The sequence below is a fragment of the Primulina tabacum genome, chromosome 8 (assembly GCF_025594145.1).
Source record: "Primulina tabacum isolate GXHZ01 chromosome 8, ASM2559414v2, whole genome shotgun sequence".
NCBI lineage: Eukaryota > Viridiplantae > Streptophyta > Magnoliopsida > Lamiales > Gesneriaceae > Primulina > Primulina tabacum.
In genome coordinates this window covers 6295919-6322198 of record NC_134557.1, presented here as the reverse complement: position 1 = coordinate 6322198, position 26280 = coordinate 6295919, and the positions used below count along the sequence as shown (strand labels likewise).

At 34.0% G+C, this 26280-nt stretch overlaps 3 protein-coding genes across 3 annotated transcripts; 1 reads left to right on the top strand and 2 right to left on the bottom strand.

The window, feature by feature from the left end:
* Positions 1 to 729: 729 nt before the first annotated feature.
* Positions 730 to 9430, bottom strand: LOC142553382 (protein TIC110, chloroplastic-like). The gene is given in 16 exon segments (XM_075663593.1): positions 730 to 1173; positions 1264 to 2226; positions 2444 to 2569; positions 3878 to 3973; positions 3975 to 4036; positions 4188 to 4404; positions 5007 to 5107; positions 5252 to 5370; positions 5920 to 6014; positions 6163 to 6227; positions 6734 to 6800; positions 6969 to 7067; positions 7162 to 7230; positions 7338 to 7461; positions 7760 to 7819; positions 8744 to 9430. Coding segments are annotated over 16 exon segments (3012 nt in total). The 5' UTR covers positions 9250 to 9430; the 3' UTR covers positions 730 to 930.
* Positions 9431 to 16160: 6730 nt separating this feature from the next.
* On the bottom strand, positions 16161 to 20536 carry LOC142553380 (uncharacterized). The gene is made up of 7 exons (XM_075663592.1): positions 20124 to 20536; positions 19609 to 19772; positions 18727 to 18938; positions 17899 to 18153; positions 17696 to 17782; positions 17148 to 17320; positions 16161 to 16615 (listed from the first exon to the last, which is right to left on the bottom strand). Exons 1-7 carry the CDS (start codon positions 20474 to 20476, stop codon positions 16504 to 16506), a joined length of 1356 nt encoding a protein of 451 aa, XP_075519707.1. The 5' UTR covers positions 20477 to 20536; the 3' UTR covers positions 16161 to 16503.
* Positions 20537 to 20913: 377 nt separating this feature from the next.
* Positions 20914 to 24968, top strand: LOC142553379 (U2 small nuclear ribonucleoprotein B'' 2-like). The gene is given in 6 exon segments (XM_075663591.1): positions 20914 to 21080; positions 21664 to 21857; positions 23195 to 23279; positions 23884 to 23966; positions 24534 to 24776; positions 24778 to 24968. Coding segments are annotated over 6 exon segments (717 nt in total). The 5' UTR covers positions 20914 to 21007; the 3' UTR covers positions 24817 to 24968.
* Positions 24969 to 26280: the final 1312 nt, after the last annotated feature.

The window sequence follows — 26280 nt, the reverse complement described above, 5'->3', positions numbered from 1 at the left end:
TAACAATGACTAATTTTGTAATATCTTTTATTTAGAATCAAAAGTGTTACATCTCTAGTCGTCTAGATATTTACAAATTAGAAACCTAAGTAATAAAGTACAAAGACATGACAAATGCTTTTTATTGTGAATATCGGTAGAGTTGACACGTCTCACAGATAAAGATTCGTGAGACCGTCTCACAAGAGACATACTCATTGTTTAGTGGATAACATGCATTAGCAACCCAAGCTAATGCCTATACGGTTTTATCTTCTCTGATATACATCATTTTCAACATAGATTTGTTTTTTTTTTATTTCCATTTATCATTTCAAATTTTTATTTTTTTTATATTTGTGATTAAAAAATATGAAAAATTGTAGTTTTTTGATCTTATATAATTATTTCTTATTTCTTTGATATTTTTATCATCTATGTTATCCATTTTTTTAACTCGTTATCTTTGTTTATTTTACGATTTTGGTCATTTTTGATGTGACGTTGCCATGATATCAACGTGATGATATAATGGCAAACTTGGAAAAAGTTTTGGTGTCACATGTAATAGAAAAATTAGTTAATCTGATAGGTTCAGTAATTTTAACATAATATAGAAGTATAGATGATATATATGTATAATAGATAAAGCCAAAACCAGAGGAAAAATTAAGAGTGGCAATATAGATAGCAAAATTTATTGCACTGTTTAATATAATATATATATTTTTATCTTAAACAGTATTTGAATAATTCAAGGGTTAATTAGGATTCACCCCTAACTCCACTCATATTTAAGAATCAGTCCTCTTGTAGTACATCAAAGAAAATCCTATTCGACACCTTCAAAGGTAAGTTTCACTCAACTTAAGAATGCCTTTGCTTACCTTTCCGTGCAAATCTATGACAAAATTGTTCAAATCGAACTCAAATTGGCTAAAACAAACATTTTTAGAACACAAACTCTTCCTCGGCCTTCTCATTTGGAGATCCTTTATCTTTCATGGCTTCTAAAGCTTCTGCAGTTGAATCACTGATGTTCAGCAGATACTGTAACCGGGATCGTTTTTCATCGGCAGGGTCGCTTTTAATAAACACGAGAAATAAATCTGCTAGTTCCTCCAGCACCTCCCATGATAAGGGAGTGGAAGGGACCGCTTTGTCACATCCTAACATGTTGTTGAGGGAATTAACCTGAAAGTCCACACAAAATAATGGGCAACGGTTTTTACACCTTTTACGTATCAATTAAGAATTGGAGAAAAAATTAGAACTAGTACGTACCACACCGGAATGGTTTCTTTGTCTTAATAGTGCCACCGCCTGAATGAGCGAGTTTGATAATCTAGTGCGAGCAAGCTCGAGAACAACTCCTTTGGCTTTCTCAGGATCAATGTTGAGATCTTTCGGGATTTTCTGATACAGTTCCTCTTCATCAAACTCTCCGGTACCAGCCGAAAAGATATCGTCCACAGTTTTTTTGTAGAGGGACTCTCGTAAACTTTTTGATATCATGGTATCTACGTCGACTCCATTTTCTTTGAGATCTCGGATTTCCTTAATGTTTAGTCTCCCCCGACCTACAGCAGTTTCAAGAGCTGCGGACAATTTCGTAGTAGTTATGCTTTTTATGATATTTTTAGCATACTGAGGTGGCAAGCCAACATTCTTCTGCAACACGTCTAGCTGCTCCATCCTAGCTTTAGTCAACTGTCCATCAGCTAAAATTACCTCAGCTTCTTGCCTGAAAGCTTGCTCCGCTAAGCTCCTATGCACTTCCACGATCTCCTTGTCTGACATCCCAAGTAAGCCACCAAGTTGGTTAAGCAAAACATACTCAGAATCATCCTTCTTTGTGGTGATTTGGGCACCAAAAGGAATCCTGGTCACTTGACCAGTAAGACAAAATAGCAAGTACGTTTTGTAAAGGTCGGCTCTATCCCTTTCTTGGAGGTCATCTCTCAGGTTTATCTCCGTCTGGACTGGTTTCCCTTTAGTATCCTTGCTGGGTCTTGCTTTCCGGAGCGACTGTAAGGAATCCCATTCCTCCTCATCCTCCATCTGTAGTTCTTCTGTCTTGGTAGGTTCTTCAGGTGTTGTATCAGCTGATTCACCTTTGATATCAGCAACCAGTTCAGTCACAACCAAGCTATTGAAAGCAATCATTTTCTTGAGTTCCTTCGCTGATTCAGTACGACTTCCAGCTGCCCTTGCTCGCTGAATGTAGCTTACGAAAATCTTACGGACCTGCGCACAACCAATAACATTACTATTCGGATTAATCAAATCAATGGCATCACAAGTTTCGTAGAAACTTATTGAGTATAGAATAAGCCCCCCAATTAAATCAGTAGCCGACCACATGGCTGATAGACCAAATAAAGATGATCAGAGCCAAAAGAGCTCCATCTAGGATTCCATAGATTCTATAGGATAATAATGTATTGGTTCATTGGGCACTTACTGCCTTGCTAGCAAGAGACATAGCAACCTCCCTGGTTAAACGCAAACCAAAAGCAGCTTTTCTGACAGACTTTTGGATCTCTGCATCGTAGCCATCGACTCCGGCAGCAATTGCCTCCTTGACGACCTGTTGAAGTGATTGGACAACCAATTAAATGACCTAGTAATTATAATTATAATCACCTAACACCACCACCTCAAAGGTTGTGATTCTTTATGGACGACGATAAAAAATAAGAACTCGAGACCTATTGGGGTGGGCCTGAAGCAAAAATGTATATCGCAGTAGATGGTGATAATAATATGTGAAAAAGATTCACATCTATGAGGAGATAAGAGCAAGTATTGATTCAAGAATATTACACAGGTGAGAAACCTTTTTCAAGACACATAAATTATTTTACAAAGTGAACACAAATTCATTATTATGAACAAATCCCCTGTATTCCATGGGCTAAACATAAGGTTGCATTTGGATTTATGAATTTCAAATGTATTTTTGTTATCAAGGAAAGTAAAACCATAAACTTCGAATTCAATTCTTACATGTGTATATAGTATTTCATGTTAATTAAAATATATTTCACGTTCATTCAATAAAGTTTTCATTAAAATTCATTCTACTTTGTATAACTAATGTATAAATAAATAAATTATTTTTAAGATTTGATCTGTTGTTTCGTTACGAAATCCATGAATTTAAAACCATCACCTCAAAATGCAGCCTAAGTTTGCTCCGAAATTCATCAATTCAAATGCGACATAAGAGTAGATTTTGTCAAATGAGAGATAAATGCATCAAGTACCTACGCATTTAGCTTTGAATCAAATTTCGAATGTAGAAGCACTTGGCATAAAGAAATTACTATGTTAAGCATGGTTTTTTAAGTTTTTTGTAAAAGCAGAAACAGTGCCTAATTAGTAAAAAGCAATATTTCTGGAATTTGACATTTATGTTTTTTTTAATTACAAAAAATACTACTATTTTAAACAAAATAGCTTTTCAGAAAACTTTTTATTAGAAAAGTTTCTCCACTCTTAGACAAATTGAAAATGTAAAGTTCTTATGTATGTTTAGGATGCAACCATTCGTTTGACAGAGGGGCGTTCTAAATATTTAGGAGTTAGGATGCAAACATTAGTTTGATAGAGGGGCAGGCGTACTAAATCCTAAATTAGGACCCACGAACTATAATTATGTTATATATCTAGAAATTGACCAAATAACCACTATTGTGTTTTTGCCAAATAAACACACTAGGATGCAACCATTGGCAAGTATTTATTACTGGTGGGGTTGTAAGACCTGGCTAGAAGTGGTCTTTAATTTTCAATTTTTGGTGAATTTTAACATCTTACAAAAAAAAGGATTAAACTCTTCGCCAGCCTCCCAATTTATAAACATAAAAGAACTGACAGAAAATAACAATGTTACCTTCTCAAACAAACTGCCACAGATATCAGCATGAATTGCATCAATAGTTTCTTTTGGAATGCATAAACTAATCTGTATCTTCTCTAATGTTTCCAGCATCCTGATCACTGAGTTCACCTTTGTCAGCTACCAATTGCTGAAGTCTTTTTCGGTAAATTTCTGACCAATAAAAAGTGATACTTTCAGGAACAAAATGTAGTACACAATTAGTAACTCGTTGAAACACCGAACAAATATAAATACTTAAAGACTACACAGAAAAAAGCTTCCAACACAATATAAATGTTATCCCTCATAATTTAAACTGAACCTTCGTGAATCTCTACGGCCTTATGTGGATCAAAGTGTAACTCTTCACATAGATTTTGAAGATAGGCTGCTTTACTAGCAGCAGCGGCCAAGGTGCCACTTGACACTGCTTGCTGAAGCCGTTTGCGATATACTTGGGAGGTAACTTCCATAGCAATTGACTCTGCTTCTCGCCTTCCTAAACCAAATATATTCCTTAACTGATTAAGTGCAGCAAGCTACAATAAAAACAATAGAATGAAGTCAGTACCAATTTTTTTTTTTTTTTAAATGTAGGATTAAAAACAGAAAACAGGTAAGCTCGACAAAGTTTAGCTGATAGAGATATTAAGTATTTAACATATTTAGTCTCTAACAGCACAAATACCATTAGGCATAGGCGTAGGCATAAGCAACAAGGTATCTCATTGTAAAGAAATACATAAAAATAATATGGTGGTGAATGTTGAATATTCACAATAAAATAAATGTAACAATAACCAAAAGCGTCAGTTTTCTTTCAATCAATGATCCACTGAGCTGAAACTCTTCAACATACGTACACACTTAATAGAACTCCCCTATATAAGTATATTGTAGGATACCGCCCAACAACCCACGACAATCAGAAATTTAAGCGTCTTTACCCACTCGAGGTTGTAATAAGTGAACAGTTCAACACTAAAATGGGGTAGACCGTACATATCACAGAGTCCACAACCATAAGTTACTAGGAAAGTATTATGCTGCATAACTTGAATGATAGTTTACAACATTTCAGTAAATAAAATAATTAAATAAATAAATATTTAGAAAGTGATGAAAACATGTCGGTCAGAACCTTTTTTTCTTCCATGAGTCCCCCCGCCAAAGCATCGGTCACATATTCTCTGTACAAAAGCTTTAAGTCATCGATTTTTCTGTCACCATCATCCTCCCCACCTAACTCAAGAAAAAACAAAGCTTTAACTGACAACTACATATAGGAAATACGCCCAAATAATCTTCAAGAAGATAGTATCAGAGAGCCTAAAGAGTATTCAAACCAAGATGAATGAGGGATTCGAAATTGCTCAGTAATAATACCTACTAACGACACAGGCCCAACACCCCTAGCAAAGCGACTAGAATCCGGATGGCTCTTGAGAGAAATTAGGAGATTATTAAATGCCAGAATCTTGTCAAGTTCATCGATAACACGATTCCTGTAAAACATACACAGCTTGTTAGGCATTCATATTACAAAGAATGTAAACATTGTGGGACTGTTTACTGCTGACAAAACAAAGTGGGGAAAAAGACAAACTATAGTTACACAAACAGCATTAAAAAATAGATTAACGAACTGCAGGCTGTCAGTACGAGGATAAGGCTCTATTATTAGGTTATATTTTTCAAACAAATCTTTGAAATCTTGATAAGACCAAACTCTGCCAAATCAACTGATTTACATTTTAAACCCACCAAGGCTTTGCTGTCTTATAATAATTTAAGCACGAGTCATTCAACTTCAAGGTTTCTGCTCATAACATGTAACAATAAATTTTCACTTGTTAGAAGGTCTTATAGTGCTTATTTTAACTTTATCTCCATAACCAACAAAGAAAACATAATTTACACAGGCTAATGAATTACAAATGAATCACAGAACCAAGTCTCAACACCTGCACCAAGGCAACTACAAGGGACTAAAACAAACTTAAACAAGTCGCAAATTGCTATAGTTTCAATATTGAAGCATAATAGTTTCATACCCGGATTTAGTTCTTGACTTCAATAGATTGAGAGCTGTTGATATATTTTGCTCCACAAGCTTTCGTGTATGCTCACTAAAGATGTCTGCAGCAAGCTGGGGAAAAAAGAATCACCATTGAAAGACAGGCACAGTACGTCTCTTCTCAATCTTATATATTCAACAGTATGGCCAGTGGCAATAAAAATAAAAATCTGATGGATACATATGCTATTTGGTTCCCAGAATATTTTTGTCTATTTACCTCATCTGAAAGTCGATATAGAAGTTGAGCTTCTCTGAGGCTGATCAACTGACTCACACTAAGATCTAGCAAACATAAAGACACATAAATAAGTTGCATTAGTCAACCTACTACTACTCATTAGTCAAGTGTAGAATGTAGCGACGAATTTACTAAAGTATTAATTATACAATAATAAGTAAGATATCATATACACATATTGGAAGCAAAATCTGCCAGATGGAATCTACATGAATCAATCTAAGCAAAAAACTTACATCTCAACAACATTCAGCTTAAATGCAGGACATCTAAAGCGGTGCATTACCCGATTAACAGTTCAAGTCGCTTTAAGATGCATCACAGTGAAAAAAAATTACATTTTTCCACATACTTATTCTTGGTTATCTGTCAACGCAGAAGCCTAAATACAAGTTAAATAATTGAATTGAAATGCAAAAACATGCAAAATTTTGCTAGAAAACATTTCAAGACCAACCATAAGAAATAAATCTAACAAGATTTTCTATAAACAAAAAATGACACCAAGAAACTTGTGGGGTGCATTAAACAACCATGTAATGGGTATTACCTTGTGTAATCGATTTAAATCTGAAAGCATAGAGTCTCTGGGCGTTATCCCGAATAGCAACCTCAACCTGACAGAAAAGGTAATTTGAAGACTAAAGAAATTCTAAAATGGAGCATTGGATTTACAGAACCATCAACTTCAATTTTATCCACAGTTACCCAAAGAAAACACTAGAAAACTTCAGGTCAAATATGTCAAGAAAACATCACGGGAAAGCCTTACAATGCATAAATACCTGGGCATCAGTGACCTTGAGCACGCGTTTCCAGGGTAACAGGAAACCTGATGCTTGTCCAAACACAAGATTTGACACGTATAACAGCTTCTGAAATGCCTGCAGCAGAAACATAAAATATATACAAGCTCAAATCACTGTGTCCTACCAGACGAAATATATAATATCAAAGACTATCAAAATAACATCCCACCCGACGTTGATCCACATCAGCATCACGATCCCCTGTTTCAAGTCTTTGCCTGGTAATCCGCTTACCAATCTGAGAAATCATGATAAAAACACTTCAAACAAATAATCTCCAGAGTAAAGTAAAGCCACAATTATTATTGTTCTTCCATTAAAATCAAGAATCACAAACAATCGTACCTCCATGTGTACTGATGCCGCCTCTGGGTCATCAATGCCCAAGGATTGTTTGAATTTAATTATGGTCTCAACTTCATCACCTTTGAGATCTTCACCTCCAGGAGGAAGGACAGCCAATACAAATCTAAAATTGAAAGCAGAATGATAAACAAAAAGGATTTGAAATTTTTTTTAAATATCGTTATCAATTCTCTAATCTTATTGACTTTGCATGCACGTTGAATGGATTGGATAGGCTTTCATTTGTTGAAACCCACAAAGCATTATTTACTTATCATAACTCTACATGTGAAAACACATTGATCCACATAAACAATAGAAAACCGATTTTTTGTTAGCTGGGAAATATTTGAAAACATGTCTGCACATACAAACAAACTGGTTATTAAACTTTATAATTGACCAAACAGCTTACTACTTACTTGCCGTATATATCGCAAAGCTCCGCATTGAATGCTGCATTTTGTTTGCTAACACCATATCTGAAAGATTGTACAACAAGAATACAACAGAAGCAAAAAATCACAAGGTTCACAATCATGGCAATATATATGAAAAATTAACAGTGAGTAAGAGTAAGAAGCTGATTAAAGATGAAGAGGGCAGGTTAGAGAGGAGTCTTTTTGGGGAAAAACACCTACTGTGCGTGCGTTTTTTTGTGTGTGTATGTGGGGTGGGGGGGTTTTAAAAAAAAACCTAGGACTCAAAATAAAAGACACAGAAGCCTAAAAATCTAACTGCCCATTAGGAAAAGGCTAATACAAATAAAGAAAAATTAAGATCATATTAACAAAAAAAATGAGATGACGACCTTCTAATTACAAAATTATGTAAATTAAAATGTCCAGACGATAGAGAGAAGAAAGTGGTCTTTTACATCCGCTCCTGGCAACAATCACCAGCACTCTACTCTTGAGCAATTCCCTTGTTTGCCCCTTCAAATTGGCCAGTTATCATTCGTGGTCCAAGTTTCCTATTATCTATTCACCTCACAAGTCTTCCAAGTTAAAGTAGTCCAAATTTCTTGTTTCTGAGTAACTGATAGATTTAAGCACTCTAAAACTTGATGACTGAGAAACTCATTTATTCATTCCTGGAAGTTATTGCAACCAAGAAAATGCAAAAGCATGGTTCAGTACTCCTTGTAGGTACCATCTATTGGCTACTGGACTTGGACCAATTATTCATGTCATGATTGTATGTTAGAAACTTCTACATGTTTTGGAATATATCAGTTCTGTAGGTTTCATCAATAATTATAGAATGAACTATAGTAATAGACGTATCGCTCGTGACACCACTAAGGATAGCCAGTAATAAAGTAGTTTTGCAGCAAAATTAATCAGCCAACCATCAGATAAAAATTTATGAAAACAACAACATGCTGTGCAGTAAAATTAGAGTACTTGTTTGCTATGGCTTCAACATCTTCCTTCTTCAGAGCCCCAGGATCATCACAACCCACAACGTAATTGTGCAAACTAGCAGCCGCGACTTCTGGCACACAGGAATTCAGCGCAAAAGCAGCCCCAGCTCCAGCTGCCCCAAGAACCACAGCCCCACCTATCCCGGAATTGCGTGACCCACCAAACCTGATCCCAAGGCCATATCCAGCGGCAACGGCAGCGGCAAAGATAAGTGCGGAACTGGCAATTCGGATGGGTGGCGACATAGCCTCCACGAGAGACTGGACGCCCGTCAGCTCCCTCTTGTCTCCAAAAACATCAGGCTTGACTACGGTGACTGGGGGTTGGGAAGAAGAGCGGGTGACGCATATTCTGTAGCGGCGGCGGCGGAAATGGGTTTTGCACTGGCGAAGGGGGAAGGGCGTGCAGATAAAGTGGGGTGGAAGAAGAGTTGTGGTGCTTGGAGAAGATGGATTGGTAGCTGTATGGATAATTGATGAATTCATTGCAAATTTTGTGTATATGATCTCCGTTTACCTCACTAGGCTTGGGTAAGAGTTTTATGCTGGAGATTGCAGAGATAGTAGAAGCAGGCAGGGGTGAAGAAGAAGATAAAAACCTGCTTATGTTCTCGTCTGCTTGCACATCTCCTCCCGACTGTACGTTATTAATTAAGAATTGGAATACACGGATAAACAATGCAACTCATCCATATTTATTATTAGTGCATAATACATAAATTTCAAGAACCAATGATTCTATCCGTTGAACTACATATATCTTACATTAAAATTTTAACATTTTATTAATATAAATAATTATTAAAACAGACCATGACACCAAAATTAGTTACTCTAAGAGTCTCAAACTTAATACAATATAAAATAGTATAGAAGTATGGATTTTATACTATATTTAGAGTACTTTTTTGTGTATTTGAATCTTCAATGTATATGTCAATTTTCATAAAAATATGATTCACACAATCTAATTATATTAAAATAAGATAACATAAATGAAAATAAATTCAAACAATTTATGACTAAAATTCTTATTAAAAATCATTAAAAAAATCTTATTATAAAATATCAATTTGTTCACGATATCTTTTTATAACGTACAAATATCCTAATTTCAGATAAAATTTCAGGTCTAACATTCGATTATAATTGTTTGGGACGACCGTATCAGTTATATTGTTGCGTGATTTAAAACTTTTGAGTGAGACGAATAGTTAGAATATAATTAATATACTACTTATATAATTTAAAAAAATTGACTTACTAACATTTGTAAAAACATACAATACCGAATCCCCTGATTAAGAAATATATCACTAAAATTTTTTCCAGAGTGACAATACCTACGATTGACTCCATTTTTTGTGAAAATCTATTCGGTAATTTGGAGAAAAATACATCTGTCAATGATTTAATTAAGATTCAGTACCCAACAGTTTTTTTTGTAATTTAATACCTGACAAAAGACTAACTTAGTTTTTACTATATCTTTTATAGATTTTTACATTTTTACCCTTTTTAATTAATAAAAAAATTATATAAATCTCTAATTTTTGTTGGTCATCTTCTCTTTCCACTCATCATTCCCGATGCATTTTGATGACATATACATTGAATTAAAATATTTTTTATTTAAAAAAATACAAATTCATAACTAAGCATTGAACTTTTTGAAATACTTAGTTTTACTTGCGAAATACCTAATTTCAGTTTTAAAATACTTAAATTGGTAAATGAGATACTCAGAATAAGTATTAAAATATTAAATATTTGAATATACAACGTAAGTTCACCAAGTGCTCGTATTTACATCTAATATCCATTTGGATGACATGTTCATTTCATTTAATTATTTTTTTTATTTTTTAAAAAAACAAATTCGCAACTAAATATTGAACTTTTTCAAGTACTTAGTTTTACTTGCGAAATATCTAATTTCAATTTTAAAATAATTGATTTGGTAAATGAGATACTCAGAATGAGTATTAAAATACTGGATATTATAATATGCAACGCAAGTTCACCAAGTGCTCTTGAATGACTTGTTCATTTCATTTAATTTTTTTATTTAAAAAAAAAAACAAATTCACAACTAAGTATTGAACTTTTTCAAGTACTTAGTTTTACTTGTGAAATACCTAATTTCAGTTTTAAAATACTTGATTTGATAAATGAGATACTCAGAATGAGTATTAAAATACTGGATATTCGAATATGCAACGCAAGTTCACCAAATGCTCGTATTTCCATTCAAGGTCCATTTGGATGACTTGTTCATTTCATTTAATTATTTTTTTATTTTTAAAAAAACAAATTCGCAACTAAGCATTGAACTTTTTCAATTACTTAGTTTTACTTGCGAAATACCTAATTTCAGTTTTAAAATACTTGATTTGATAATTGAGATACTCATAAAAGTTAATAAAATACTGGATATTCTAGTAGGCAATGTAAGTTCACTAAGTGATCGCATTTCCATTCAAGATTCATTTGGATGACATGTACATTTCATTTAAATATTTTTTTTATTTTTAAAAGAGAAACAAATTCACAACTAAACATTGAACTTTTTGAATTACTTAGTTTTACTTGCGAAATACTAATTTCTCGTAACTAAGCATTGAACATTTTCAAGTACTTAGTTTTACTTGCGAAACACCTAATTTAAAATACTTGATTTGGTAAATGAGATACTCAGAATGGGTATTAAAATATTGGATATTCGAATATGCAACGTAAGTTCATCAAGTGTTGGTCTTTCCTTGGAAGATGTATTTGGACGACATATTCTTCTCATGTGATATCTATTTTGTAAAAAAAAAAATTCAAATTCCCAACCAAGCATGAAACTTTTAAAGTACTTAGTTTATTTGATAAGTACTTAATTTCAGTTTCAAAATACTTGATTTCATAAATGAGATACTCAGAAAAGGTAATAAAATACTGAATATTTCTAATATGCATTATGATGCAATTTCAATGCAATTGAAATTTTAACAAATACATTGTTCATCACTCTCTATGAAATAAAAATAACAATTTATTTCGGTATACAAAGAAAGAACTTACTTTTACTCCGGGACAAGTAGGCTACTATATTTTTGTTAAAAGTAAGTGTTTATTTTGATCTACAAACAACTTACTCTTACTTCACGATCAGTAATGAACTGTGTTCATTTCTATAAATGACATGAATAAATATTCTAATGAATCTTAGTTGGAAAAACCAACCATGACTGAATTTACGTTGCATATTCGAATATCCAGTATTCTATCACATATTATGAGTATCTCATTTACCATATCAAGTATTTTAAATTAAAATCGCAAGTAAAAGTAAGTACTTCAAAATGTTTCATGCTTAATGATCGAGCAAAACTTTCATTGTAAAATTCTTAGTAAAAATTAATAATATTCAAGCTCGAAATAATCGCAAGTGCACGATGTCAAGTAATAATATAGTGTACAAGAGTACGAGTATCGTTCCTCTAAGGACTGTATTTCTCAATTATTATTCCCAGTTATTCAATTTTTAGCAGTGATACTTCAGATGATTGTTTACTACTACGATTATTAAATAAAAACTCAATGAAATGGTTCAAGGATTAAATGATGAAATAAATAAAGCTAGAATGATTGATTAAAGTTCAATGAGAAATGAATTTGTTGAGAATCTCGGTTCATCTACCCCTCGCTAATCTTCTTAATTCGTTCGACAATGATCTATGCTTTCGACGAGATTTCCTATCAAGGGTGAATTGCATGTTGTTTTATTAAATCCCCTAACTTTCGACCTACTGGACTATGACTATCGACATGTATCCGACTTCATATTTATATGTAAATTGTAAATCCATGAATTATGCTACTTGTTCCTATCACGAGCTATTATCTCGAAGAACATTGTCCGAAAATCTTCAAATCTTCGCTCCAAACCTTTTTTCTCTTTCAAAGCCTTGTGGCTGTTAAAAAGTCCTTGAACATGTTATCCAAATGCATCTTGGATGGAAATGCAAGCAGTTGGTGAACTTACATTGCATATTCGAATATCCAGTATTTTAATACTCATTACGAGTATCTCATTTACCAAATAAAGTATTTTAAAACTGAAATTAGGTATTTTGCAAGTAAAACTAAGAACTTGAAAAAGTTCAAACAATAAAAAAGTAATTAAGTGAAATGAACATGTAATCCAAATGTATCTTGGATCTGAGTATCTCATTTACCAAATCAAGTATTTTAAAATTGAAATTAGGTATTTCGCAAATAAAAGCAAGTACTTCAAAATGTTCTATGCTTGGTTGCGAATTTGGTTTTTTTAAATAAAGAAAATAATTAAATGAAATGAACATGTCATCCAAATGCATCTCGGATGAAAATGAGAGCACTTGGTGAACTTACGTTGCATATTCGAATATTCAGTATTTTAATACTCATTCTGAGTATTTCATTTACCAAATCAATTATTTTAAAATTGAAATTAGATATTTCGCAAATAAAACTAAGTACTTGAAAAAGTTCAATGCTTAGTTATGAATTTGTTTTTTTTTTAAATAAAAAAATAATTAAATGAAATGAACAATCATCCAAATGGATCTTTGATGGAAATACGAGCACTTGGTGAACTTACGTTGCATATTCGAATATCCAATATTTTAATACCCATTCTGAGTATCTCATTTACCAAATCAAGTATTTTAAAATTGAAATTAGGTATTTCGTAAATAAAAGTAAGTACTTCAAAATGTTCTATGCTTAGTTGCGAATTTGTTTTTTTTTAAATAAAAAATAATTAAATGAAATGAACAAGTCATCCAAATGCATTTTGGATGGACATGCGAGCACTTGGTGAACTTATGTTGCATATTCGAATATCCGGTATTTTAATACTCATTCTGAGTATTTCATTTACCAAGTCAAGTATTTTAAAATTGAAATTAGGTACTTCGCAAATAAAACTAATTACTTGAAAAACGTTCAATGCTTAGTTACGAATTTGTTTTTTTAACAATAAAAAAATAATTAAATGAAATGAACATGTCATCCAAATGCATCTTGGATGGAAATGCGAGCATTTGGTGAACTTACGTTGCCTATTCTTTTTTTTTTGAAAAGTACGTTGCATATTCTAATATCTTGTATTTAATATTTATTCTGAGTATCTCATTTACCAAATCAAGTATTTTAAAACTGAAATTGGGTATTTCGCAAGTAAAACTAAGTATTTGAAAAAGTTCAATGCTTAGTTGCAAATTTGTTTTTTTTAAAATAAAAAAATTAAATGATATGAACAAGTCTTCCAAATGGATCTGGGATGGAAATACGAGCACTTGATGAATTTGCACTGCATATTCGAATATCCAGTATTTTAATTCTCATTCTGAGTATCTCATTTACCAAATCAAGTGTTTTAAAATTGAAATTAGATATTTCGCAAGTAAAACTAATTACTTGAAAAAGTTCAATGCTTAGTTGCGAATTTGTTTTTTTAAAAACAAAAAAATAATTAAATGAAATGAACATGTCATCCAAATGGATCTTGGATGGAAATACGAACACTTGGTGAACTTTCGTTATATATTCTAATATCTAGTGTTTTAATACATATTTTGAGTATGTTATTTACTGAATCAAGTATTTTAAAATTGAAATTAAGTATTTCGCAAGTAAAACTAAGTATTTCAAAGAGTTCAATGCTTAGTTGTGAATTTTTTTTTAAATAAAAAATATTTTATTCAATGTACATGTCATCCAAATGCATGGGGAATGATGAGTAGAAAGAGAGGAATCCTCTTTTCGACTCTAATTGCCTCTTCTGTATACTTTTCCCGGTTCCGTTGCTATCAACAAAAATAGGGATTTATATACTTTTTTATTAATTAAAAAGGGTAAAAAAGTAAAAATGCTTGAAATATGTAGTAAAAACTAAGTTGATCACTTGTCAGGTATTAAAATACAAAAAAAATTGATAGGTACTGAATCTTAAAAAAATGATTGACAGATGTATTTTTCTACGAATTACCCAGATTTTTAGAAAATATATATGTAGAGAATATTTTTATTAAAAAAAGTGTCAGATTTCGATTATATATTCCATGGAACAGAGATGTAGGCGTGTAGTCGGCAGCAATGGCCAAGTGAGTGTGTGACGACGACACCCTAGGCCTTCTTGTTGAAATTTTGTTTCTCTGAATCTTAGGAAATTATGGCGGTTTCCATTGTTCTGCGAAATCCAATCGCCCCATGTTTGTTTACTCCTGCTAAAGTAGTGAACTCCAGCAACAAGAATAAAATTTTCAAGTTAATTCTCCACTTCATCTTCCGTCGTCCCTGACACTGCTCCTCCGCAGCTGCTGGAGACGGCCCACAAATGGGAATCTTTTCGCAAGAAGAAAGTAGTCATGTGCGTCGGCTATGTTGGTTCCGATATACTTTTTGTTGGTTATAAATTTCTCTTATGCGCCGCTGGTTTGCAAGTTCAAAGAAATGAACCCGCGTATCTAGTAAGATTCTTTTTTCGCTGCTTTTCTCGGGAACTCCTTGCGTTGCTGTGTTCTTGATTGTTTTTCTCATTTTCCTTTTATGCGGGACTAAGTTTTTACTGCTGGTGTCGATGAGAAGTGGATTCGATTGGAAAAGGTGCTGAATATTTTAGACCCTTCAAAGGTTCCATGGAAGGACTGGGTGGAAATACTAGACGCCAACTCTAAGATTCCTGAATCCCAATTGAATTAAGTTTTGGTTGCTTGGAATTTGTGGAAAGAAGATTTTAGAGTCTCGGTAAAAGATTGTGGTTTGATTGAAATTTTATGAGTTTTGTCATCTTATTATTAAATATTTATTAGTTACATATTTTTTCTGCTTATGTTTAGTTTATCTTCATTCATTTGTTGAGTATATGTATTTCAGCGAATGGGTATATATTAGCAATAAAAACAACCATGGTTCGTCTAAATATTAATGAAATTCGTTGGTGTCGAATCAGTCAGCAAAATGTAATGAAGTATACATTGTGCAAATGAAGTGTTTTTGTTTCAGCTACTGATCCAAAAGCATCAAAGTACCATTTAAAATGCTTGAAATGCATTACTAATTACATTAAAACACGAATCCCATCCACCGACGGAGCACCTTATACTGAGGCTAATCAGTACAATAGATAATATTACATCGAGTGGTGGAATATAAAGTTGATGTCTAACTGATATAGAAGGCCAAGTAGGTTGGTTTATGTAGAAATCAAGCAAGCATCAACACATCTCTATCGCGACAGTTTCTTTTCAAACAACCCGTGTTGGCAAGACCTTACCATAAAATGCAAAAATGATCATAACCAATTTATTCCAACGCATATAGGTACCGGCGAGGACCATATCGTGCGAGTACAAAAAAGTGGGTGACAGATAGAAAGTTCAACAAATAAATGCTCGGACATGATACGAGTAACACGTTACAAAAGCGGGACGGAGCACAACATGCCCCCCTGGTTGCAAATTACATTAATGAAGAATGTTCATTCTGTAACGTCATGTGTTCTCCAGTAGACGACGAGGTGAAACTCAGTCCCAGTCCAAATAAAGAAAAGTAAATACTTTCCGACATTTACATCAGCAAAAAATGAACCTGATTTTTGCTGACGTCGACTTGACAGATTTGCCCTTTGATAGACAAGGGCACATGCTTCACATTGTCAAGTTGTCATGATATCAGCTAAGTAGTCTTTTGAGCAATTTGCGGGGGTTACCGCATGAATGGAACCAAGTATCTAAACTCTGTTCCGTTTCCATTCGACAAGAAGAAAATCTTCTTCCAGTTGTCCACCGAAAATGATTCCCGTTTAACTAGTCTTTGCCTGTCACATGAAATGTCATATTCAAATTTTGAAATTTATCAATCCACGACAACTTGATGTTTTTTTATTTATAAATGATTCCCGTAAACATAAATAAGGAAGTGCGAGAAGATGCATATAAGTTGCATTATTCTTGAAATGAATATTAGAGAGTATCTAAACTGTAATAAAACTGAAACGATGTGACCTCTGTGGAACCAAAGATTGCGCTCCTTATCAATTGGCAATAAGAATTGGACAGCAACCCTACCCCGCCAAAAATTTAATTGAGTAGTTCATTGAAAAATGGAGGCAAAAGCTTCAACTAATACAAACGTATTTCAATGCAATAAAACCTCGAGGATTTTCTTTCTTGGCAGTGAAGGGATAAAGTTGGTTTAACTGTGTTATCTAAATCCTTTTGATGAGGATGATAGAACCAAGAAAAACTTTAACTTCAGATGCTTTAATTAGTTTAACTCTAAATCGGGATTTTGAATTTATGACACAATGGTGATTGACACAACCCTAGCAATGCCGTAGAGAATCAAACCTGAGATAGTAGTGGCAGACAGTATCAGCTTCATCCAAATTGTACCGAGGCATATTTATTCGAGCATCGATGGGAACATCGGGTAGTTCTTGCCGCAGTTTTCCAACAGCAGTTGAATGAGAAAAAACACCCACCATCATATTCTCATGCATCATAGACCTAAATGCATTTACCTAGACAGCAAAATTCACTTAGAACAACAAATATAGAAAAGTAAATATTTGTAAAGTTTAACCGCCACAATCATGTCCATTTTAAATCTCATCTAAATTTGGAATTATAAGCGTTACCAAGCAAGAACCATGCTAGGATTCGGGAGCTGGTATATGAAGTTTATTCACCCAAAAGAAAGCTAGATGACAACAACTTTTGACATCTATTAGACCAAATTTATCACTAAGGCTTTCTCGTAGACGTCACAAGTAATCTCTTCATCATTAAAAAATCTAATTGAAGAAATTCGTGAACAACAACGAAATGAATTGCATGTATACAAACAATAAAAAGAAAGATTTGAACAAATTATCAGCAAGCATATCCGTTCTTACAGTGGCCAAATTTCGGGCATGAATAGCTCGGCAAGAACGAACTGTTACAGGCTCCTCGTAATCACAGAATGTGAACCAATTGTTATACTGTTCAGGTCAAAGTAACATAAGTGAGATGGATGTCAAACATGTTTCGAAAAAGTAAACAAGCTGCAGCCACCACTCAAAAAAAAAAAAACAACACAAGAAGTTAAAAGACTCACTTGATCGATTGCAATAAGAACAGGGACACTTGTCACTTTTGACAATTCCTCCCTCAACCGAACTACCACTCCAACAGCAGCGTGTGTGTTATTTATTCCAGCTTGAACAAGCTCAAAAAGAGTTGTGTCTTTTGAAATTTGCATTTTATCACTACCTTTTGTCCACCCAACACCAGCACCTTCTCCCAACGGAATAGGATCATGCGTGTTGCACTTTAATCCTTGCAGGCATGACTTGTTGTACTTCATAAAATCCTATAAGAAATGCAGAATTTTAAGTGTGCATTGAAAGTGCATGAGCATTGTATAAAAGGTGCCAAGTAGAGTAGCTAATGTATCTAATTTCTGATTTCATTTGGTACAATTTGTATTAAATACGATTAATCAATCAACAAAAATCAATCTCTAATTTCACCAATTACTTGACAGAAAATATTTCAAAATTCATCAATGAGTTCAGGCACCATAGTTTTTTGAAACTACCAAACATTTTTTTTAAAAAGCATTATTTTACCTTCTTCTCAAACAAAACAATAAAATACTAGGACATAAATTGGATGTAACATATCCAACATCCAGCAAAACACTCTCAATTTAACACACATTTATACAAGTGTAGGTCCCAATTGTATTTTATTTATGAGCTTCATATGTTTTTAACGTATACAATACAGTCATAGTGAATGATTGCCCTGATTTAGCATAGACCAACTCTAGAAACACACTATCTTTTGCATTCATACTCAAAGCGCTCGCATCACCAGAAACAAGAATGATAATTGCTCATGGTAAATAAAATCATTTGCCAGAAAGAAATAAATTTCGCACCTGCAAAATGTTTGCGGCTTGCACAGGTGTATCCCATAGACCAGTATGAGGATTTTTATAAAAAAGTCCACCATGTGTCCAATCTTTACCTCTTGGGACATAAAGCACAAGCCAACCTTCTTGGCGAGCCCAATGAACAAGCATTGCTAGGGCGATACTTTTTCCACAACTCACAGGACCATCCAGCACAATTTGCTTTCGAACTTTGGGAGCTGAGATATAATCATGCAGAAAGTCACTTTACCTTATATTCAGAATTCATACACTTAAATGGCCACCACCCCTAGTGGTGTAAGTGGCATAAAACTCTCCCAATTGGGGAGAGGCCTTGGTTAAAACCCAGGTAAACACAAAAAAGAATTCACACTTAAATTATGAATCGAGGATTTAAAGTGCACCAACAGGCATGCTTCATGGCCAGAGTGCACATTTCACTAAACATAGTGTTTCAGCGCATGAGAAGAGCCTCTCTAAAGCTTAAATCAAGATGCTCAGCCCCTGCACCTAGGCACATGATATGGGCTTTCAAAAACACTGAGCAGAGTATTAGCACACTTCAATGCTTCTTCCACAACGGACACAAAACTAATTCAATTTTTTCCTGAATCTCTTTTCTTCTAATAGGTATGAAGATGCTGCTAAAATGTTTTCAATCATGGTCAGCCAGCCTATTCACAGATCAAACTAGAAGGATATTTTGTAAATTCTCTAGTTCCCAGATATTTTTCTTTATCATGGTCTTGTCAAGACCATGGGAAATCTTGATTAAGACAGCATGTGTAAATAGGCCGTTGCTATAGCCATAAGTTCTCATGATCTTAGAATTTGATACCTACTGTTACTGTAAAATACTAACAAATAATGAAATCAGTAAAAGTGAACCTTCATTATTTAGCACAAACAAAGGATCTGCTGCCCGCCTGAAATTATTGCGAAGATAAATAAAACTCTGCCTGACCAGCAAGGCAGTCCTGCTCGAGGTCTCAAATTCCTTCACCATTCCCATTGGCAAACCTTCTGGTAGCGTCTCTTTCAATTCCTCCATCCTATTAACCCATTAAATATTTTACTAATCAACATGCATAGAATGCAGCGAGAAATGAATATGTATGACACTGATCCTAAATATCTATACTGGACTGACTTAGCATTGTCACCAAGACACCAACTATTTATTTGCAGATATCAAATCACCACCACACACATTCAGTAAAATGAATGCCAGAAGAGAGAAAGCCAGATGGAACTCAGTTTGAAACAGCAACCCATGCCATCAAATCACACGTTTCATTTTTGTTTTCCAATCGATCAAAGCTCACAATGCGAAGTTTTAGGCATCTGCTTCACCACGATTACAAACCTTAACTTTAAATAACATAAGGAAAGCAATTTTACACCTGAATTTGATGTAAGTGTTAACATCGTCTATGGTAAGCGAAGAAATAGAAGGCGCCGAGGTAAAGAGAGGGCGGCCGTTTGGGCCCACGTCAAGAGCAGGATTCTTGTCGTCCTCCGCCAATTGACGTCTTCGGAGCTCTGCCTCTTCCTTGACGGAAAATAGGGGGTCCGTCACCTGAATTTCTTCAGTCGTTTCCTTGCCATCAAGTCTCGACTTGGGTTTTTTGCCTTTCGTAGGGATGGGTTTAGTCGGGTTATTCGAAGCCAAGCTCCGGCAGATAGAGAGCCGCCACTGCGATTGTTTAAGTACTCTTGCGGCGGTGGTGCCTCGGTGAAGCGATCGGAGAAGCATTTTTCCCCCTTTTATTAATAAAGAATTTCGGCCGGTTACGCTAACGCCAGAGATTTGGGTTTAAGAGGTTTGTGGGGGTAAAAGGGTCCAATAAAAATTTATTGGAAAACTTATTTTTGGCGCCGCCATTTTTTTTCTCATTTTTATGTTTATATTTTCGAATCGGATATTTTCCACTTAAAATAAAATATTTATCAATTTCAAATCACATTTATTATGGTAATACTTTTCGTATTTTATAAAATAAAAAATTTGTCTTACAAAATTGATCATCGAAATATCTCATATGAATTTTTATAATTTATTATATACTTTGCAAGTGATTGTTATAAAGAAAAAAAATCGTTAAATAATTTTATTAATTAAATACTTCGTTTTATTTTTTTAGAGAAGTTATTTAGTTAATAATTAAAACCAGAATTTTTGGGATTGGTGGACCACGAAATATATTGCCCTAATTTCACTGTCGCTTACACCATCGTATTTGAATCACACAGAAAGAGATCGGTTAGTTCCACTGCTGGCTAAAAGATGCTTACATCCGACATACCTCCCAACCAAACTATATACATCAAGAATATCAACGAGAAAGTTAAGAAGGAAGGTATGTTCTTTATTTTTTATTTTAATTTTAGGTTTAAGCTTAATTTTAGTGTGGATGATATTGCGTTTGTTTTATGTTTTATCCATTATATTGTGTTTTGTGAATGTGTTTTTCTTACCTCGGCTATTTGGAAACTGGATTGATTAGTGCTCCAGCTTGGGGTCTGTGGCTTAGGATTCGCTTTGTCTTTGTTGTGGACTTAAATAGATTTTTAATTCCGACATTTGAAGCGCTGTCCTCTGCTATTAAAAAGATCAACGCAGCTTATATTCATTTACCTGAAGTTGGTTGTTGCCACCTGAACAGGAAATGGCGTTTTCCCTCATTCCTCAGCTTCCTGAAATGGATAACTAGCTCTACGTTCTAACTTGGGCCTGTGGTAAATGTTGCATCAAGGGCACTTTTTTATGCAAAGAATGCTTTGTATTTCGGAATGAAATTTCTTGTTTGTTCAGATCATAATATATGTTATCTTGACGTCGTCATCATCCTTGTTATTATTGTTTCATGTTATTGCTCCGCTTATATGGATCATTACTTATGGATTTTGAGGTTGATGTGTCTGTCTTTATGGTTTGGACAGAGTTGAAGAGATCTCTTTATGCCTTATTCTCACAGTATGGGAGGATATTGGACATTGTTGCACTGAAAACTGCCAAGCTTCAAGGGCAGGCATGGGTTGTGTTCAGCGAAGTGGCCGCTGCTAGTAATGCACTGCGACAGATGCAGAACTTCCCATTCTATGATAAACCTATAGTGAGCATAAAGCATACACCGGTGAATTTGTTCTGCATAGTATCTTTTGTTAAATGCATACATATTTAATGGAATTTCACTTTTAGGCTTGATTCATCATCGTTTGTCCATGCCCATCTTTCTTGTTTCTTTTGCTTTATTCTTGAGTTTTTTCTGAGTTCAACTGAAGACATATTTAAAATATATTATTTGACCTGTGCCAACTAGAAACAATTGATCTTGGACACCCGTATCAGATGGGATTATCTTTCTTCTTATTTTTCCAGACTAATTTTATGGCTTATGGTAAATCCCATTTATCATGCTTTGACATGCTTTTTTGTTTAAAAAAAAAGGAATTGATCATAGATGCTGAATTTGGCATCTGCTCAAAACTAGATTGCTTTTATTATGTCCTGCTTGAGTGATGTTTCATACTTTCTTTGTTATGTCATTATTTTCACCATTATTTGATACTGTTTTATGTAGTAGTGATCTTATGTTTTTCATTTCATATGCTTTCATTATTGATATGAAATTATTGAACAGAGGATGATGTCATTCACGGAGAACATATATGTGCCCCATTTTTATATATCGTTTTCTTTCATTTTTTTTGAATGTGCTTTTCAGCTCATTATCTCTTAGGGCATCCGCATCCGTCCACATTAATCTATGTTATTAACTTTCCATCTCCTCAAAAATTATGGGGTCCACGAGCCACATATTCATTACATTAACACTTTTCCATTATTAACACACACTCACATTCATTTAATATCAACTTTCATTATTTATGGGTCCAACTGTCCACTTACTCATTTTTTTTAATTTTAATTAATTCAATATCTTTTTAATTTTGTTAAAATTTTACAACAAATATTATTAAAAATAAATAGTATTATTATTTTAAAAATAACTTAATTTCAATATTCATTAAAATATTATTAAAAAATGAAAAAAATGTTAGACTCTTTTATTTAAAATATTCATTGAAAAGAGCCGTTGGGGAGAATTTCTTCAGAACATGCCTTAATTAGCAACGGTTTGTGATAAAGCGTCGGACATAGCAACGGTTAGCGACGTTTTTCAATTTGCGACGGTTTACGAAAAACCGTCGCTATTTGCGAAATAGTGCCGTTCATTCTGATGAATTTCTTGGCTGACATGGCAGCCAAGATTAATAATTCATGCACCCACATTAGTGCATGAATATTAATGGGTGTTAATAATCACCCGTTAATGCACCAATGTGGGTGCCCTTACAAATACACATTTGTTTGCAGGTTCATTGTACTGATGTATGTGCATTATTAATAGTATTGCCTGACCTAACAAATAAATTTGATTGGACTTGCTAACTGTCATCTGCAATGCAGCGGATACAATATGCAAAAACAAAGTCTGATTGTATTGCTAAAGCAGAGGGTACTTATGACAAGAAAAAGAAGCAAGAGGAAAAAGGTAAACCTTTAGTCTAGCTCAGTCATTCTCTTTCTCTCTTTCATTTACTATTTTATCTCTGTATTCTTTGTTTTGAACTTAGTTGCCTTTATATTTAATTAATAAGTAAGCAGCCTTTGTAGTTTTTGCATCCATCAACTTTGGATGGAACAGTTAGTTTGTAAGGTTTGGTCTCGCTCTTTAAAATCGATTTATAGAACTTGTGTTACGTGAAAGGAAATGCATAATGTGTATTCATGAGCTTCTCTGATTTCTTAAAACCGGGGGCAATATTTGTGATTCATTTAATATTCGTTGGTGATACACAATTGCAAAATGAAGAAAATTGTTTAAAGATGCATTTATGTCACATATATATCATAATGCATGGCTCGTATACAGAAAAGTTGTGAAAACTTTACTTCCTTACGAAGTATAGTACCAATGTATTGCATTTTACTATGCTTTTTGAAATTTCATACCATCATTTGCCGAATGCTAAAGAATTAGTTATTTGAATTGTGGGGACATGAGTTTGAGTTCACTCTGGAAACAATTAATATAGTTATGACATTCTGATCTGGTTGCATTGATATTTATTGTGACTACTATTTTGGGTGAGCAGCTGAGAGGAAGAGAAGAGTTGAAGAAGTCCATGAAACTGCCAATGCAAATGGTCTAAGATCTGACAGTAATGGAGGCGCGGCTGTAAGTTTTCTGTACTTGAATGTATGCATATCACCCGTGGCCCGCCAAAAAGCTTTCATTCACCCACTCTTCAACTTGCAACAGTTGCTTGTGCTAACATTGATCCATATCTCATGAAATCAATCAGCCAAGCTAACTCCTCTTCGTACTTCGTGAACAATTGTGTAATGGTTAAGCTTCCAGGGTGCATTGGCTACCTTTATTATACATGTCTTTTTGAAGCTTCTAGCCTAGACTGTATGAGTTGCCCCCTTCCCAACCACGACAATTGGAGGTAACCTGTTGGTGACAGGGCAGACGAGTGTTTCCTGTGGTTTTCCTTGTGTTTGACCTTGGGCTTCTAATATTTTATCTCCTCCAGCTTTCCTTGGCATTTGAAATGCCTTCAAAATCAGCTCAAGCACAAAACACAATACACCCATATGACATGCAAGCTTACTTGTGCCCTTTGCTAACAGCTGTTCTTGACAATAATTTGATCCAAAACTTCAGGTGGAAACTTCATTTTAATTTGAACTTCTGTGACTTGTCTTGACTTAAAAGAACGAATGTCTTTTTTTGTTTTAGGCTGCTTCTCGAGAAGGAAAGCCGGTGACACAAGAAGCAGCTATGGAACCCAACCACATACTATTTATACAGAATCTTCCATACGAGACGAATATCATGATGTTGGAATTGCTTTTCAAACAGTACCCTGGGTTCAGAGAAGTTCGAATGGTTGAGGCAAAGCCAGGTATTGCTTTTGTAGAATTTGATGATGATTCACAATCTTCGGTTGCCATGCAGGACCTTCAAGGATTTAAAATCACCTGCCCAGAATCCTATGGCCATCACCTTTGCTAAAAAATAAGTATTCAAGTATTTTTAACTGCAAAAATGTTACCTTTTGATCTGCTTGTCTTGTCATGTAAGGCAGGGGTTCAATGTAACAGTGAGCTTTACGAGTAAATTTTGTATCTTTAATATTGAAACTTTTGGATTTGGTACTTCTTGTTGATTTGATCTGGTGAGTCTTCATACACTTTCTTTAGAAACTTTGACCATAATTGCTTCTTTATTGTCTCTTTTTTCCTATAAATTTAATGTAGCGTGGTGTATTTTGGTTTTTGAGGATTAACCTACAATATCATGAAAACAAAATTACAATTTCAAATAGCCAAAAAGGTTAAGTTGACAATCGACACTAGTATCTGATTTCAAAGAAACGACTCATTGGGGTCGCTTACTCGGTGCGTCAGACTTGCTATATTTGAGTAATTTTTGGTTACCAATTAGTTCAGCAACGACTAAGTCGATTTTTCAAGATTTAAATATTTTTCCATGAAAATTAATATGAAAAGTGAGATTGGTACTAATAACCTTGGGCACAAACGAGTAGAGTTTGAATTTTTATGAGCCTAGTTTAACTGGATAGGATCGAGTTCGAGCTCAAAATATAGAAGTTCGAGTTCAAACCAAAACTGAACCCGTTTGGAAGCAATTGTTTTTATTAGAGTAATAGGACTAGAATTAAGCCGTTTGGACGCAATTTTGTTACGATTTGAAGTCATCAAGTAAAAACGAATGTCGCGACAAGTGAGATTGTCATATATACTTTATCACATAAAAGGTATATCTCAATACTTGCTAGGAAAGCAAAAGCAAAGATGTAAAGGAGCCCAATGAAAGTGACCCAAACCGCGTAAAAGATAATTTATGGATGCCTCAGCCGCCGTTCTCATACTGTACATATCTCAGTCAAAGCCATGAGCTTTGACTCTGTAGTAAAATGGCCCACAAAAGAGATATTTTTGGCCAATTTTTGTTTTTTTAAATGTAAATGTTCGAATTGTTTTTATAAAATAAAATCATTCAAAATGTTTCTCACAAGGATTCATGTCCAGAAAAAAGGGAGATCGAAATAGTGCTTTTAAAAGTAGGTCGGTGTCACGAATTTTTATATGTGACACGGGTCAATCCTGTCAATATTCACAATAAAAAATAATACTCTTAGCATAAAAAGTAATTCTTTTTCATGGATGTCCCAAATAAGAGAGTCGTCTCACAAAATACGACCCGTGAGACCGTCTCATACAAGTTTTTGCTTTTTATGGATTATAATAAAATTATTTTTGAGTCCCCAAATCTAGTTTATGAAACTAAAATTATTATTTTTTGTTTATTTCAAATATTGTCGTTCGAAATAATTTGATTGATAAAATATGTGTTAAGAGCTTCTTAGAAGCTGTACTGAATTCCAGCGAATTTTTTTAAAAAATATATAATAATAATAATAAAACTTGAGGGAAAAGAAATAATCGAACACCGCAAATTT